The following is an 18,115-nucleotide window of genomic DNA, read 5'->3' as shown; positions in this document are numbered from 1 at the left end:
CTGGCCAGAATCTTGTGATCCTCCTGCCTCAACTGAGTCTTGGGATTACAAACATGTACTACTAGGCGAGGTCACTTCTTTCTTTTACTTGCATCTGGCCCTCCCCTTTTCCTTCTGAAAATGGAACTCAAAATACCATTTGGTACCGAGTACATGTCTATACAAGTTAAGGCTTTTTACTGCCTTAGTTTTTTTTTTTTTTTTTTTTTAAATATTTTAACCTTTATTGCCTTGACTTGATGCTATTTTGATAATACCTTATGGTATACATACTTTGTTCTTTAAACTTTGACAGGATTGTGTTTTTCAAGTCTGAACAAATTACATCTTTTTTTCCTGCTATTTGTATGATATGATTCCTAGACATGAGTTTCTTTATTCTGTAGAGTAGAGGAAGTATGGAAACCATTGTATAATAAATACCCTTGTAGTAATAAGTATGTTTTTGAGGTGGTGGCAGATAAGGGATTATAGGATGGCATGAGAGTTCAGCAGCTTGTAAATCCCATGACTTCCAGCCTCATGGGTCATCATTAGAGCCTCAGTAGTAAGGTAAAAGGGTATTTTATAACTCTTTATAGTACATACAATGCTTGCACATATGTTCACTGCTAATACTGCTGTCTTTCCCTCAGCCTGCCTGCCAGCAGTTTTAGTAGAAAAAAAGTCATTTTGACAATTTTGGACCCAGGCATTCATAGTTATACTTTTTTTCTTTATGCCTTCTTCCTTTCATAAATATTTAGCTTGTTTATGACTTGTTGAAACAAGGGAAAAAAAGAGGAGATCTGAAAAGGTCTTTCCCCTGCCAACCAGAAGCCTCCTGTGGTATCCAAACAGAATAGTTGCTTCAGTCTGTCGGCACTTGTCCTTGAAGGTTGTTTCTGCTTGAGAATTGGTGACTATTAGCATAGCATTGGCATAATTACTGCTTTTTCTTTCTGGATCCATCCCTCTACCACCCCAGACATTTTCCTATTCTTGTTGACTTTGTTTTTCTAGAAGGTTTAGCCCATGGCTAAAATGTTTTAGGACCCCACATGAACTTTCTGTGGGATTACTTAATTCTGGGGTATCCTCACCAAACCAACAGTGCAAAGAGTGCAAAGAATCTTAGGCCATTTTGGAATGAATCTCAAAGTTCAGAAACATCTAGACTTACTCTTTCCGTAGTTTTTCTGTTTGAGGTAGCATCTTTGCTTAGTGTAGGGGAGGGTGGGGCTAGTTGGGAGGGCTTGTGTTTAAGGGTCTCAGAAACGGGTTTTAAATGTGTCTTTTGTGTTTGCAAGGCACTAACACCAATCCCGTCTGTATTTAAATGCTGTCCCCAGGTTACGACTATGGCTATGTCTGCGTGGAGTTTTCACTCTTGGAAGATGCCATCGGATGCATGGAGGCCAACCAGGTTGCTTTATACTTCGGTCAAATGATGCTGAAAGGATATATTTTTTTATGTATGGGGAGGGAGGGCTTCAAATTATTTCACTTTTGAAAGGTACAAGAAATCTTTCTTCAGAGCATACCACATTCCTATCAAAAAGTGGTTATGAGGACAAACTTAAGACGGAAGATTTCTCAAGAGTTAAAGGACACAGTACATTTTTAAAATGTACAGTTGCAGTTGAACTAGATGGAAAAAAATGACAGATTTGAAATATAACTGAGATGGGCATGTTCCTTGATTGTCTGGGACCTCAAGAATCTGCCTGGCACAGAAATTCAAATCAGTGGTCACACTAGATCTAGGGTGAAAACCATTGATGGCTGCTTCTTTTGGCACTAAGGTCCTACCTGCATGTGTTACTTGCCAAAGAGGACCAAGGGGAAGGAGAGAAGAATGGCTTACGTTTGTTGCGTTCATCATTGTTCTTTGCTAGTTTGGAATTGTGAGTTGTGTGCTCAAGTCCTTGACTGCATATAGTCAGAGCTGGTGAATGTAAGTCTGTGCTGACCTTGAACTATTTGGAGGTATTCTGCTTGCTACCTTTTATTATCATTTGTGTCTTTAACTGAACCCTTCCTGGTAATTTTGAGAGGAATTCTTTTCTAGTATTTCCTTGGGAGACAGCAGTTTGCTTTGTGATGTTGCAGACCTTCTATCTATAAAGTGAAAAACAGAAGCTTAGGAAATACAGTTCATTTTTTTATGTACCCACTGCCTATATATTAAAAGAAGACTTTTATAAGATCTCTTCTTCTTCAACATGGCTCATTATACTTAACTGTTCTTCCCTTTCCCTTAAGGATATAGAGATAGCATGCTCTAAATGCTTGGAAAGCAAGCATTAATTATAGAAAACTTTCAGTGTGTTCTTACCTCTTGTTACTAGTAGAAGCACTATCAGTTCATTAGAGAATGACTGGATTAGGACAGTATTCCCTTAACAGTTCTTTTTATCTTTTTGTTGTTGTTACCAGTCCTGGGCCACTAGGCCAAACTTCCAGCCCTCTTTTTTTTTTAAGCCAGTCATGGGGTTTGAACTCAGGACTTAGGCATTGTTTCTGAGCTTCTTATGCTCAAGGCTCGTACCACTTGAGCCACAGAGCCACTTTGCCTTTTCTGAGTCATTTGTTGGTGATAAGAGTCTCATGGACCTTTCTTCCTGCCTGGACAAAGCTGTCTCTTGAGTAGCCAGGATTATAGGTATGAGCCACTGACACCTAGCTAACAGAGTTCTTTTTCTTTTTTCTTTTTCTTTGAGTGATTGAACAGGGAGTCTATTAGAAAGCTTGTGACTGTAGGTGGACTCATGTCCCAAAGAACCTGCAGCTTGGCCCGGGAGTTTGGCCTAGTGGTTAAAGTGCTTGCCTAGCATGCATGAAGACCCAGGTTCGATTCCTCAGTACCACATACATAGAAAAAAAAAGCCGGAAGTGGTGCTGAGGCTCAAGTGGTAGAGCTCTAGCCTTGAGAAAGTCCAAGGACAGTGCTCAGGCCCTGAGCTCAAGCCCAGGACTGGCAAAAAAAAAAAAAAAAAAAAGAACCTGCAGCTTACAGAATTCTTAATGATAAATCATATTTGACTTATCACTGAATCATTTAACAAATACTATGTATCAGAAATCATGCTACTGCCAATTTTGGAGAGAATAAAGCTTCCAATCTGTTCTGAGTTGACAATCACCAACCACCACACCAGCTATTTATTAGATACGATGAGGTCTTCAGATAGTTTTGCCCAAGTGTGCCTTAAATTCAAGCCTTCCATCAGCCTCCTAGTAACTACTGCCATAAACCATCATTAGCGATTAAATATTGTCTCTTCCTCTTCAGCCCAACAAAAAAATTCTGTCTGGGGGGCCGGGAGTTTAGCCTAGTGGTAGAGTGCATGAAGACCTAGGTTCAATTCCTCACTATCACATACATAGAAAAAAGCTGGAAATGGTGCTGTGGCTCAAGTGGTAGAGCTCTAGCCTTGATAAAACCCCAGAGCAGTGTTCAGGCCCTGAGTTCAAGCCCCAGGACGGGCAAAAAAAAAAATCTGTCTGAGGTATCTGGCCCCCTGAAGAGTACCAAATAGAGTTCTTTAAAAACAAGGCTTATAGAGGATTAGAAATATGTCTGAAGTGGTAGAGAATCAGGTCAAGAATTCAAACCCTAGTCTCAGTCAAACACAAACAGGTAACAGGTAAGCTTTTTTATATCTGGAAAAAAAATGTTGATTTATACTAGTAACATTGAAAGGAAGTGGCTTATAGGCCTCTCTTTCGAGCCCCCTCAGCTATACAGTGAAACTCTTAGACTCCCAGATTGGGACATAAGAACAAAGTAAAAGCAGAGCCAGTATTCTTCTTAATTTAAAATTCAGTGTTTTGATAGGTACAGTCCTTATGCTTTAGGTTTCTGGACTATATGCTACTGTTCTCTGGACTATACCCAAGAGCTATTTCTCTAGTCTAAACTTTCATCCTCTAGCATTCAGGAGGCAGAAGCAGGAGGATCTCTGACTAGGTGAAAGAGGCAGACAGTCAATACTATGAGACAGAGCCCCTTATTCAGTCCCTACTAGGAAATGTATTTCGAGCAGAGCCATATGCTCTGGGCTTTCTTTGTTGTCTTAGCCCATGGGGATTGAGAGGAGCATCATGCCCTTTCCTGTGAGTGCCATTATACTGGGATTTGGAGAGAAGAGTAAAGAAGCATTGTGTTAAGAGTTGTCTACCTGTACTGACTCTCTGTAACTGTTGATATTTAGTCTTTAGAAATATAGCATCTCTATATTTCAGTATCCTAGCATCCTTAAATTCTAGAGATTAAATGTAAGGTAATCAGAACTAAGCATTGATTTGCAGTGAATATTGAGTGTGGTTTTTGTTTAATTTTGGTTTATTGTTATTGTTGATAATGGGGCTTGAATTCAGGGCTCTTGCTTAGCTTCTTTTGCATATGGCTGGCTCTATCATTTGTGCCACATCTCCATTTTTGGCTTTTTGCTGTTTATCTGGAGATAAATCTTTGGATTTATTCTGGTCTGACTCTGAACCATGATTCTCAGATCTGTACCTTCTGCTTATCTGGGATTATAGGCTTTTAGGTGTGATCCTTTCCAGAAAGAGGTTTTTGGTTGTCTTTTTTTGCATTAATCATACTTCTCAGAGGCCAGGAGTGTAGCATAGTGTCACCTAGCATGCATGAAGCTCTGGGTTTGATTCCTTGGTGCCACATAGACAAAAAACGCTGGAAGTGGTGCTATGACTCAAGTGGCAGGGCTCTAGCCTTGAGCAAAGAGCAAAAAGTGTCCAGGGACAGTGCCCACCCAGGTCATGAGTTCAAGCCCCGGGACTGGGGAAAATAAAAGAATAATACCTCTCAGTGAAACTGTCCATTATCTGAGGACTTCTTCCCTAAAAGCTTCTAGTGCTTTGGCCTTCAAAACTTTCTTCCTTTTTTTTTTTTTTTTTTTTTTTGTTGTTGTTGTTGTTGTTGGTCCTGGGACTTGAATTCTGGGCCTGGGTGTTGTCCCTGAGCTCTTCAGCTCAATGCTATACCACCCTACCCCTTGAACCACAGTGCCACTTCCGCTTTTCTGGTTATTAATTGTAAATAAGAGTCTCATGAACTTTAAAGCCCCGGCTGCCTTTGAACTTTGAACTCAGATCTCAGCCTCCTGAGTAGCTAGGATTATAGGCGTGAGCTACCATGTCTGGCTTTTTTTTTTTTTTTAAGTTGTATTGGAGTTTGAACTTAGGACCTTGCAGGCAATTTGAACTGTGCCCTTAAACCCCTTTTACTTTAGTTATTTTCAAATAGGGTCTCACATGTATGCCTGGAGAGGCCTGGGAGATGGACATGGAACATAAAGTTAGACCATGCTGGAATTCTAATATGTGACTTTAAAACTAAGCTCTGACATTTTCACCCTGAATTTGCTATATCCCAGGATTTAATTGTAATAGGTAATACTGCTAAATTGGAAAAAGAAACATTGATTATTTGGCAGTTTTGAGACCTATATAGCTGTCTGTCCTTTCTGGAACAAAATAGGGCCACTTGCTGTAGACATATCCCTGCCATGATGAGATGCCATCACTGTTCTCACCAGAAAGTAACCAAATGAAAACTCCTGATCTTGAATTTTTGAACCTCCCAAACTGTGAACTCAATAAATCGCTTACTTTATGTCAGCCTATCTTAGATATTTTATGATAACTAAAAACTTTAACATAGAAAATTAAAAATCTGAAAAATTATGGTTGGCAACCAGCCCATTTAACTGACCATGTGGCTTATACCTAGTAAGATTGATCGAGCTACTTTTAGCAGTTCACACTAGGCACTAGTGGCTCATGCCTATGATCCAAGCTCCTCAGGAGGCTACAATCTGAGATTGAAGCCAGACCATGAGACTTTTACCTCCAATTAACCCACCTAAAAAATGAAAGTGGAGCTATGGCTCAAATGGTAGAATGCTAGCCTTGAGCAAAAAAATCTCAAAGACAGCATCCAGACCCTGAGTTCAAGCTCCATGACATAAATAAATAAAAATTGTTTTGATCACTATTGAAAGAGAACAGGCCTCTGCCCATAGCTATCACCAACCAGTATGACATGGCTACTGTTGGTCAGCACTATTGAGGGAGGGAATTTTTCTTGTCAGGCCTGTTCTTGTAAAGACCCCTTAACCAGCTGGAGGTTTGGCCTAGTGATAGCGTGTTTGCCTAACATGCACGAAGACCTGGAGGCCCTAAGAGAGGGAAGCATACAGTTAGGAAGGCACCCCATCTTCCAGAGTGGTCTTCCTTTCTCCTCAGGCTGGTCAAGAGAGAGGCCATGAAGATCCTCTTACAAGGGCTCCTGGGATACTACAGCGGTGATGGCAGGATTGGCAACATGCAGCTTGGGGGTAGAGGATGGATGAATGCTGGGAAATGTGACATATACATGCTATAAGCACGATTCACATTATGCAGCCACAGGGGTTCCTCAGCATTAGCTGCCTATATTGTCTTTGAGGCCAGGACCTGTGAACTAACAGCATGGTGGTGACTGATATGGAGCTCACATCCTCTTGGTTGCATCTTGGCAGGCCTCAGAGCTTTAGCTTATGGACAGTTCAGCAGGGGGAGACTCTAGAAACTTTGTGGATACTTATCATCCCATCTCCCAGTTCTGGCCAGCCACATAGAATGGGCAGAACAATCCCTCTGGACTATAGGAAGCTCACAGCAGGCATAGACCAGTGGTGCTGAACCATAGCTTAACTTCCTGCATCAGCTGGGTTCAAACTTCAGTCCTCAGTGGTGCTGAGTCTCTAATGCTAAGCTTTCTCAAGTTCTTATCTCAGGAATTGAATAATGTTCATGACATGGAGGATGAATGTGAAGAACTCATTCTAGATACTTGAGAAGATTAAGTATTTAGCTTAAAAGTCATGGCTGCCACTACTCTGTTCGTCCTGTGTTCTCTCCATCAATCATCCATCCTCTTTTCACCTGGCTCTGTTTTTTTTTTTTTTTTTTTTTTTTTTTTGCCAGTCCTGGGCTTGAGCTCAGGGCCTGAGCACTGTCCTTGGACTTTCTCAAGGCTAGAGCTCTACCACTTGAGCCTCAGCACCACTCCCAGCTTTTTCTATGTATGTGGTACCAAGGAATCGAACCCGGGTCTTCGTGCATGCTAGGCAAGCACTTTAACCACTAGGCCAAGTTCCTGGCCCCTGGCTCTGTTTTTATCTCCTTCTCTATCTCTGTGTTCTGGTGACTCTGAAACTAGGCATTCTGGTTGGTTGCTCCTATTTGGTGTTTTGGAAGGTAATGCTTTACTGGTCAGATCCTACAATGTTTTGATTGGTTGTTAATTCCTAATATGATATCCCTTCTGGGTTAGGCTCTGTAACAGTTGTTTCTTGTATCTGGTTTCAGCCTGCTAGGCAAGATGCTACCCTTACATACTCTTTCAATAGTTGGCCTCAGAGCTCAGCTTTCTGAGATAAGATAACTAGCTGGGATAACAAGCATGAGCCATTGGTTCCTGGCTCCATCCAGGATTGCTTATGGTGGTTCTCTGATCATCTAGTACCCAGTCTCTTTCAGTTTGATAGTCCTGTTTTATTGTCCAAGATAACCAGTTTACTATCACTCATTTTTTTCTTGCTGCTAGAAAATCTGTGGGAGCCGGGCGCAATGGCTCATACCTGTAATCCTAGCTACTCAGGAAGCTGAGACCTGAGGATCAGGGTTCAAAGCCAGCCCAAGCACTAAAGTCCTGAGACTCTTATCTACAATTAACCTCTAGAAAACCAGAAGTGGCTCTTTGGCTCCAGGGGGTAGGGTGGTAGCCTTGAGCTGAAGAGTTCAGGGATAATAGCCAGGCTCAGTGGTAGGGCGGTAGCCTTGAGCTGAAGAGCTCAGGGACAGTGCCCAGGCCCAGAGTTGTCTCACAACCAACAAAACAACAACAAATCAGTGCGATGAAAACAAGCCCCTTTTAAGGTTACTTTCTCATATATCTAGTTCATTAGATTTTAGTCATGTCAGCTGCTCATTGGTAGCTCATGCCTATAATCCTAGCTACTCAGGAAATTAAGATATGAGATTGAGCTTAGACAACAAACTAGGTAGAAAAGTCCATGTGACTCTTACCAACGAACCATGTGTATGGGGAGAAAAAGGCCTACTGGAAGTATGGCTTAAGTGGTAGAATGCCAACTGAGAGGGAAAAGACCCTGTTACTTGGTACCCTCTCCCCCCACTCCCCCCAAAAAACCTTGTCTGTCTATACTAAACTACAAGAAAGGAAAACAGCTTCTTTATTTTATTCTCTGTTTATAGGTAGCAATTAAGAGCTATATAGCTCAACAAATACTGCTTTCTAAATATAGAATATTTAGCTGTAGCATATCTTAATGACCTAATTTTTATCAGGCCAAATATGATAATTCTCTGTTACTTGCTTGTAAAAATGAGCTGCCCAAAAAGGTTTAGTAACCTAACATCCTTTTTAAGTAGTCCTCTTATGACTTGAACATTCTGTTCTTAGCCTCAAAGCTTCTGACTGATGCTGTATCTATAGCTTGTTGTTTAGGAGAAAAGAATGATGGGTACCAACCTCACTAAAATGTTGATTGAATGATTTGTTTTACAAGTCTGATAGCTCTACATGTTACTCCTCTTTTCAGAATATTGTTTCTTTAGAGGATATGTCAGCAGAGCTTCCTAAATGTCTAGGCAAGAATATTGAAGCAGGGGCCGGGAGTTTGGCCTAGTGGTTCAAGTGCTTGTCTAACATGCATGAAGACCCGGGTTCGATTCCTCGGTACCACATACATAGAAAAAAAAGCCAGAAGTGGTGCTGAGGCACAAGTGGTAGAGCTCTAACCTTGAGAAAGTCCAAGGACAGTGCTCAGGCCCTGAGCTCAAGCTCAGGACTGGCAAAAAAAAAAAAAAAAAAAGAATATTGAGCAAGAAGAGCTAAATAGAGGCATCTTTCATGATAGCCAAGGTTCTTGAGTGAGAGGTAGTAAAGAACCAACATTTCAGTTGCAACTTAGTGATGGAGTGCTTGCCTAATGTACATGAGGCCCTGGGTTCCATTCCCAGAACAGCAGAAAAAGAAAGGAAAACATGTTAATCTTCAGCTGTGAAATCTAAACAATAGCTAAGAATAGCTGCTGGTTTTTTTTTAGAGATTCCTAAAGAATACTATGTAGCTTTTGTGGTAGATTCAGCAAGACAGCCTAGCCTGTTTAGTGTTATAGACTATGTTACATTGGCTCTTCCTTTGGTTTTACAAGTATAATGAGTTGGCTGAGTGGCTAATATCTAGAAGTTTAAAAAAAAGGCAGTATGATGAAAATAAATCTGACTTTTATTTTTTATTTATTTACTTATTTTTGTGAGTCTTGGGGCTTGAACTCAGGGCCTGGACACTGTCCTTGGATACTTTCTCTTTTCTTGAACACTTTTTTTTTTTTTTGCTTAAAGCTAGTGCTCTACCACTTGAGCCACAGTGCCACTTCTGGCTTTTTCTGTGTATGTCATTCCCGGTAAATTGAACCCAGGGCTTTGTGAATTCTAGACAAGCACACTACCACTAGACTACTCTCCTGGCCCCGAAATCTGACTTTTATACTGTATATATTGCTAGCCTTGTAATCTTGGGCCAACCATTCCATTTATTCAGACATACTTTTCTGTTGTAAATAAGTTTTATATGTGCCCTACTTGTGATGTGAGAATCAATACTAGTTTTCTGCCACCAATAACCTGATTTTCTCATCCTGTTTGGAAGAACATATCAACAAAGAGGGATTGATGATTTTTCAGTATGTTCTATTTGCAAAGCTTGCATACTGCTTTGTTCTTTGAGCTTGTCTTTTGTGTTTTAAATGAGAAAATCAGTTGTGTCACATAGCACTCATATTCTTAGTACATAGTATATAACTCACTGAATATGTGTTGGCAGTCCTCAGCAAAAAAATGCAAAGCAGCAGGCCAGAAGAGTTCTTTCCTTTCCATTGCTCTTGAACCTCCTGGTATATTAAGAATCCTGAGGTTGGGCTGGGAGTTTGGCCTAGTGGTAGAGTACTTGTCTAGCATTCACAGAGACCTGGGTTCGATTCCTCAGTACCACATACATAGAAAAAAGCTGGACGTGGTGCTGAAGCTCAAATGGTAGAGCTCTACCCTTAAGAAAGTCCAAGGACAGTACTCAGGCCCTGAGCTCAAGCCTAGGAATAGCAAAAAAAAAAAAAAAAAAGAATCCTGAGGTTGTCAAGTGAAACATATGGTATAGTCTTAACTCTGTCACAAGGCTTCAAAGGCCAACAGTCACAGAATGGAGTTGTGAAGTATCTAAAGGCAACTGATGAAAAAGGAAACGGAAGGATACACTTTCAGACTCAAAGTTTGCTACTCTATACTCTCCCTCGGTCAGAAAATAAAGACTTGCTTTGCTATTGTGAAATATATATTACAGCCTTTTGCAGCTTTACCTTGAGATGTATGTAGGAACATCTTATATGACTTTGCCAGGCAAGGGGTTTGGGCTTCAGAGTTTAGCTTGCTTTAGTCCAATTTAAACTCATTATGACTGTGCTACAAAGGGTTTTTGCTTTCTAATGTATGATACCTCTTTTAGGAACCAAATCTGATTAGTCAGACTAATAGCCTTCATGGTACCTTTGCTTTAGTAGCTTAATAATCTTATATTTCAAGTGATGATAGATTTTTTTTCTTTTTTTCCTTTTTGTACTGAGGTTTGAACTTAGAGCCTGTATTTGTGCTTTATTTATTAAGCCATACCTCCAGTTCTGATGAATAAACACTTAGTGGTTGAAGATGGTTGAATAATAGACAATTAACACAGGCTGCCACTCACAATAATTGCATGATTCTATCTGTTTGTTAATTCTTTTTCCCACAGGTTACTACCCTAGGAGACACTGGCAGGTCTCTGCTGAGTGAAATCTGGAGAAAAGACATGGCAGGGATGGGGAGGAATTCAGTATGTGTACATCTCGCCTAGGCTTGGTATATTTTGGCTGAGCTGGGTGCCAGTGACTTGAGCCTGTAATCCTGCTACTTAGGAGGCTGAGATCTGAGGATTGAAGTTTGAACCCAGCTCACACAGGAAGTGGAGCTGTGGCTCAAGTGGTAGAGTGCCAGCCTTGAGTGAAAAACTCAGCACACAGGCCCTGAGTTCAAGCCCTAGTACCTGCCAGTCTAGGCTACCTGTGTTTGATGACAGCTGGGAATCAAATCATAGATAAACCTGATTTTCAGATTTTTTCCTAAGACTGTTTGTTTTTACTAGGGCAGTTAACTATTCTCACCAATGATATTAAAACCATTTCATATTCTTTAACTGTACTAACTAGCTGCCTAATGTGTTGCCTTGTATAGATTAAAAAGAAAAACTACTTCTGTTGTAGGAGACTGTAAGAATAAGAAATCATGGCCTTTTTCTTTTTTCTTTTTTTTTTGCTGGTCTTGGGGCTTGAACTCAGGGCCTGGGCACACATTTTACATTTTGCTCAAGACTAGTGCTCTACCACTTGAGTCACAGCACCACTTCCACTTTTTCTATGTAAGTGGTACTGAAAAAATTGAATCCAGGGCTTCGTGCATGCTAGTCAAGCACTCTACCACTAGGCAACACTCCTGGCCCCAGTCATTGCCTAAATTTTGTAAAACATGAGGTGGAAGTAATCTCAAAGTTGGCATACTTATGGAGACTCCTGGCAGGAAGAGTTCCCTACACTTGACAAAGGATCATCAACAGCTACTAGAACTTTGTTTTCTGAGAACATAAAGTGTCCCTTACCATACAAATTTCTGAATCTACTGATGCCTCCAAGTGATGAAACTGAAATTCATGGAAGTGCCTTTTCCTGGTAGTTACTGTTCAAATGATGACCCACATATTTTTTGCATTGAGTATGCAGATAAATGCTATGAAAGCAGTAGCTCCCTCCAAAGCTACTGTGTGCTAAGCATTCTGGTCCTCTGGGGTAAGTTAGTTTTATTTAGTTTTTTTTGTTCATGCAGCAAGAGTATATTAAGCTTCTTTTTTGTAACAGATATTGATAATAAAAGTCCAGTAGAACATAACCTGGATTTTTTAATATCTGGACCAGCAGTTTGATAAAGTACTGTCATTAAGATAAAATGTCTGTCCAGGTCATGTCTATAATCCTGGTTACTCTAAAGGCTGAGATCTGAGGATTGTGTTCAAAGCCTGGGCATGAAAGTCTGTGAGACTCTTGTCTCTGATTAACCACCAGGAAACTGGAAGTGGCACTGTGGCTCAAAGTGGTAGAGCTCTATCATGAGCAAAAGAGCTTAGGGACAGCACGCAGGCCCTGAAAGCTTAGATTAAAGTAGGCTGTGAAACGTTCCAATTTGGCCAGCAAGGTAGTGATCCCATAGTCTCACCTGCTGATACTAGTTCTTTTAGTACTTAGGACTTGAAGTAATCAACATATATTATTAAGCTCTCATATTTCCATGTTCAACATAATAATATAAGATTTTTTAGGATTTTTTTTTCATTTTTGACAATACCTAAGTTTTAACTCAGGACCTCATACTGAGGCAACTTGAATAGATCCCCAGTCCTTTGTTTTGCTTTTTTGTTATTTTTGCCCAGGAACAGATATGTGTCACCATGATAAACTTTTTACATGGTTTATGTAATCTTTATAATTTCCTTAAGAGGTAGATGCTTTTAATTCTGTTTTATAAGTGAGAATAATGTATGGCAAAGAGATTAAAAACTTCAGCTAAACGTGGAGGCAAGATTTAAATTTAGGAAACCTAGCACAGAGTCCATGTTCTGGTTTTTCAGCCACAGTCTTACAGTGTAGCCTAAGCTTCCCTCAAACTTTATGATCCCCCTGCCTCTGCCTCCAGAGAACTGAGAGAGTCACTATTCTTTTTTTTTTTTTTTTTTGGTTGGTTGTGGGGCTTGAACTCTGGGCCTGGGCACTGTCCCTGAGCTCTTCAGCTCAAGGCTACTGCCCTATCCCTTGAGCCATAGCACCATTTCCAGTTTTCTGGTGGTTAATTGGAGATGAGTCTCATGAACTTTATTTAGTGCCCAGGCTGGTTTGGAACCACGATCCTCAGATCTCAGCCTCCTGAGGTAGCAAGGATTACAGATGTGAACCACTGCACCTGGCTGAGAGTCCCTACACTTTTAAATGTTGTGATGTACTATGTCTGGATTTAGAAGAGGGCAGACCATCTTGACTAACTTCCTGAATGAGTAGAGCTTAACAGCAATGCTCCCTTGATCCTCCCTGCTTGTAACACTTCTCTCATTCCTGAGGCTAGCATTGCCTATCCTTAATACCAAGAGGAGTTGATGAGATAGGTCCTTCTCTCTAGTCCCAGATGAATCTAACTCTGACCTTCACCAGCTGGGTGATCTAGCCTGTCAGAACATGATTGATCATCTGTACATTGGAAATGTTGTTTCATGAATTTAATTAGAGGGATTAACTATGATAATGTACTTAGCAGTTCTGGCTCTGAGTAAGTGCTTAGTAAATGTTAGCAATTTTATTGTTACTGTCCTATAGCCTTGAGAGCAAGCTAGGAAATAATTTCTCAGAGACCAGATTTTAACCTAGGTAGGTGGGCAGTTTTTCTTTGGTTTTAACAAGACAATAATCTTATTCTATGTATTTTTCTTGACTCTTTTGGTGTTAAAAGCAGAGAGGTAAAGCATTATTTGACAGATGTATGGATTCAAGCAAGAAACTGAGGTCCAGTTGCAAGGAAATGGCTTGTATAACTCAGAGCCCTGTCTGAGGAGACACAGAGGACCCTAGAGGGCGGAGAATGAACACAGCGCAGGGGCTAGTTCCAGAGTCGCATCTCGGTTAGTTCACTTACAAGTGTGGGTGAGGGTCCCTTGTCAGTAGGCAGATTTCCCCCCCTTTACTCCAATACATACCTGCTGGCTCATATTCACTAAAACAACTTCTTTTTTTTTTTTTTTCTTGATGTGGAAATAGAATCTGTGACTTAACTAAGATAGAGAAGCAAAGAGCTCTGTAACTGCAAACTTATTGGGCCCTCTTCCCCACCTATTCCTATGTCACACTTTCCTAAAGGTTTATTTGCCAATGGTTTGCTCCTTAGATTTCAGGAATGCTTAGAGCCAGATGCTCATTGACTTCTGGGATGCTTAGAGCCAGAGTGGTGATGTTGCTGCTACCACCAGTGATGCCACCAGCCATTCACAGTTTTCTGCCATATGGAAAAAAAAAAAATCTGTGAAGCTTTCACCTTCCTTTCTTCCTGTCTTAAGTGTTATACCTGCTTTTGCCATGCAGCCAATGTTCGAAAGAAAATTTTTAGGCACTAAGGTTATTATAGACCTTTCTACTTTTCCAAGGAGACGTGAGTTAGCAATGGAAAAGAAGATAATGGAGAGGGCTTCTGTACCTCTGTGCTGCAGAAGGAAGAATTTGCTTCTTCATAGTGTTGGGGAGTCAATTGGGGGACTTGCCAGGACTTAGGAGAGTATACTACACAACCTCTGGAAGAGTAACTGGGCTTAGCCTGCCCAAGGACAACTCTAGCCTGCTGGAACCAAGGCTGAAGACTGATTTCACCTTCTCCAACTTCCCTGCCCTAAACTTAAGCTTAATTTTCCACACTGCCCCAAGTCTGCGGCATACAACAGCCATTTCCTTTTATTGGTGAATAAGCTCACTCTATAAAATGTTTCATCTTGGGGACTGGAAAGGCTCTCTATGCCTTCCTGTCTCTCCTTATTTCTCTGAGGACTGAGGTTGATGGCTTCTGTCTTCTTCTTTACAGGGGATTCTAATGATCCATGACAAAGAGGTCACCCTTGAGTATGTACCAAGCCCAGATTTTTGGTACTGCAAACGAGTAAGTACCAATTCTTTAAACATCTGAAAAAGAAAAATAAGTAAGTAAACTCATTCATTCATTTAAAAAAGTGATTGAGTGGGAGGAATAAACATGACATATTTTCCTTATCTCCATGAATGATCCTCATTAAAATACACTGGCAAGGCTGGGAGTTTGGCCTAGTGGTTAAAATGCTTGCCTAGCATACATGAAGACCCAGGTTCAATTCCTTGGTACCACATACATAGAAAAAAAGCTGGAAGTGGTGCTGAGGCTCAAGTGGTAGAGCTCTAGCCTTGAGAAAGTCCAAGGACAGTGCTCAGGCCCTGAGCTCAAGCCCAGGGACTGGCAAAAAAATAAATAAATAAATAAAAATAAAATACACTGGCAAAAAGCCAGGTGTGGTGACTCATGGCTGTAATTCTAGCTACTCAGTGGGCTGAGATATGAGGATCAAGGTTCAATGGCTTTGAACCAGCCTGGTCACTAAAGTCCATGAGACTCTTTTTCTCCAATTAACTGCTAGGGAAAAAAAATCAGAAGTGCCGCTGTGGCTCGGGGGTATGGCAGTAGCCTTGAGTTGAAGAGCTCAGGGACAACGCCCAGGCCCAGAGTTCAAGTCCCACAACCACCAACAACAACATCAGCAACAAAAAGAATACACTGCCAGGGGCCTAACTTCTCCCTGGTTTAAGTTGAAATAGAGTTTAGGACAAGATCATCTTGCTTTTTAGGAGCTGACAGTGGGGTTCTGGTGACTCATGCCTATAATCTTAGCTACTCAGGAAACAGATGTGAGGATTACTGTTCAAAGCCAACCTGGGCAGGGAAGTTCATAAGACTCTTATTCTCCAGTTAACTACCAGAAAATCGGAAGTAGTGCTGTGGCTCAAAGTGATAGAGCAATAACCTTGAGTGAAAGAGCTCAGGGACAGTACCCAGGGCCTGAGTTTAAGCCCTATGAACCTCCCAAAAAGTGGACTGAGACCTCTTGGCCTCAGGAAGAAATCAAGAAGCTCTTTCACACAGGCATTTATCTTAAAGCTTCTGATAAAACTAGTGTTAGGTATTACTCACTCTCTATTAACCTTACAGTGGTACCCTCACCTATAGAGAGGCCCACTGTCACTTGACAATGACAAGAAGTATGTGTATTATCCATTTACAGTGTATTATCCATTTATAGGGAAGGTAACAGTGAAATAACTGACTATAGTGATCATATTCAAATTGCATATCCTCTTTAGGCCTCAGTTTCCTCATCTACAAAATGGAAAGATAATAGTGCTTATTTCACAGGGTTGCTCAAATCAACAGGTAATAACATATACAGTAGCAAAGAGCTATGTAAGTATTATGTAGTACATGTTATATCCAGTTTAAGTATTAGCCACTGAGTTAAAACATACCTGTTCAGGACAAAGGCATGGCGCATGGTGTTCATTGAATCCTGTCTGGCATTATTGTTTAAAAAAGGGGTGGGGGGGAATCATAGTCTTTACATTTTTAAGGGAATCCTATGCTATAGCTTGTTTCTTTCCATTTTTGGCAAGTGTTACTGTTATATATTCATAAAGTTTTTTAAATGTTTATGGTAAGGGTGGGGAGTGTGGCCTAGTGGTAGAGTGCTTTCCTACCATACCCTGGATTTGATTCCATGGTCTCACATATACAAAAAAGGCCGGAAGTGGTACTGTGGCTCAAGTGGTAGAGCACTACCCTTGAGAAAGCTGACGGACAATGCCCAGCCCCAGGACTGGCAAAAAAAAAAAAAAAAAAAGTTTATGATCAAATTGAACTTTTTCCTTTTTTCTTTCAGTGTAAGGCCAGTACTGGTGGACATCACTCTTCATGTTCATTCTGCAAGGGCCCAAAAGAAGGTAAGCAGTAGAAGTCATGGGATTTATCTTACTCACTGAACAAATTATTTCCTAATTAGCTGGGATTATAGGCATGAGCCTTCCATGCTCAGCTTCTTCATTTTTTTGACACAGGGTCTTACTATATACCCTAATCAGTGTGGTACTCACTAGATAGCGCAGACTAGCTTCAAATTTGGTATTGCTCTGCTTCCGTCTCCTGAGGGCTGGGACCTACATTTTGTCTTATAGTTAGGTCTAGTAGTGTATTCGCATGGATTTGTTGCATCTGGGTATTTTATACATGATAGGAAGTTTGTAAGATTTTCTTAACTGCTTGGATAGTTAATTTTTGTGAACTGTTCGGTTATTAACTTCTGTGAGCTGCCCCATTAGCTTAGTAAAATAAGTCTTTTCTCAACAACTGCCAGGCTTTTTGTAGATATTTCTGAAATACGATTAAAAATATTCCAGTATAAATATCAGGTAAGGAAGATTGAAGTAGTAGTGTTTCTTAATAAAACCTTATGTGGGTTCTCTTTCTATTTGTATTCTATGACAGATGTCAAACAAGAATTAGTAACCTATCCTCAACCTCAGAAAACATCCATACCAGTTCCATCAGAAAAACAGCCCCCACGGCCTGCTGATAGGGAGTTTGAATCTAGGAAGCGGGAAGATAGTCAAGACCCACGCTTGGGCTATCAAAAGAGAGAAGCAGAAAGATACTTGACTCATTCTCGAAGGGAAGGGCTTACTTTCCGAAGAGACAGAGACAAAGAGCAGTGGTCTGGAGACTCACGCCAGGATGGAGAGAGCAAAAGTAAGTGGTTTATCTGTTCTTGTTACCATACTGAGAACATAGATAACATATTGTGGCTTGTAGCCAACTGCTGTCCAAACCCTAATGAAATTGTATGTAGTCTGGTTATAGAGGTAATTACTTTTTGTCAGTCTTACTCATTAAGCCTAACTTAGTAGCCTAACTTACTAATTGAAAGAATCTACATCCTCTAGAGACAAATTACTATACAAATTCAATGTGGCATTACCTTACTTTTGGCAAAGGAAATTAGGAAATACTTATCTAGAGTAAAAAGTGATTATTGGGCTCTTGAAACTTCAAATATTTCTTTTTCTCTTTCTTTTCTCCTTTCCTATTTGTTCATGGTTCATACAGCCATCATGCTAAAGCGCATCTATCGTTCCACTCCACCTGAGGTGATAGTGGAAGTGTTGGAGCCCTATGTCCACCTTACTACTGCCAACGTCCGTATCATCAAGAACAGAACTGGCCCCATGGGCCACACTTACGGCTTTATAGACCTCGACTCCCATGCAGTGAGTTCTCCCCCATTTTGAAATGGTCTAGAGACAGCTGGCTAAAGACCCCTCAGAAGCTGGAAGTGGTGGTACACACTTGTAATCCC

General features: G+C 40.7%; 1 protein-coding gene across 6 annotated transcripts in view; it reads left to right on the top strand.

The window, feature by feature from the left end:
• Rbm6 (RNA binding motif protein 6) overlaps positions 1 to 18,115 on the top strand; it is a 51,948-nt gene that overhangs the window by 21,327 nt on the left and 12,506 nt on the right. For 3 of the 6 annotated variants that reach the window (XM_090323423.1, XM_090323422.1, XM_090323424.1), the window contains 5 exons: positions 1,332 to 1,405; positions 14,770 to 14,844; positions 16,646 to 16,706; positions 17,248 to 17,508; positions 17,866 to 18,026. In XM_090323423.1, the coding sequence (XP_090179549.1) occupies positions 1,332 to 1,405; positions 14,770 to 14,844; positions 16,646 to 16,706; positions 17,248 to 17,508; positions 17,866 to 18,026 (632 nt within the window). Of the gene's footprint in view, positions 1 to 1,331; positions 1,406 to 13,656; positions 13,823 to 14,769; positions 14,845 to 16,645; positions 16,707 to 17,247; positions 17,509 to 17,865; positions 18,027 to 18,115 lie in introns of those variants that run through there. The other 3 variants (XM_090323426.1, XM_090323427.1, XM_090323425.1) reach the window with 2 other exon arrangements.

Source organism: Megascapheus bottae, chromosome 32 (genome assembly GCF_031878675.1).
Source record: "Megascapheus bottae isolate mThoBot1 chromosome 32, mThoBot2.hap1, whole genome shotgun sequence".
In the NCBI taxonomy this organism is placed as follows: Eukaryota; Metazoa; Chordata; class Mammalia; order Rodentia; family Geomyidae; genus Megascapheus; species Megascapheus bottae.
This window is presented reverse-complemented; position numbering and strand designations above follow the sequence as displayed.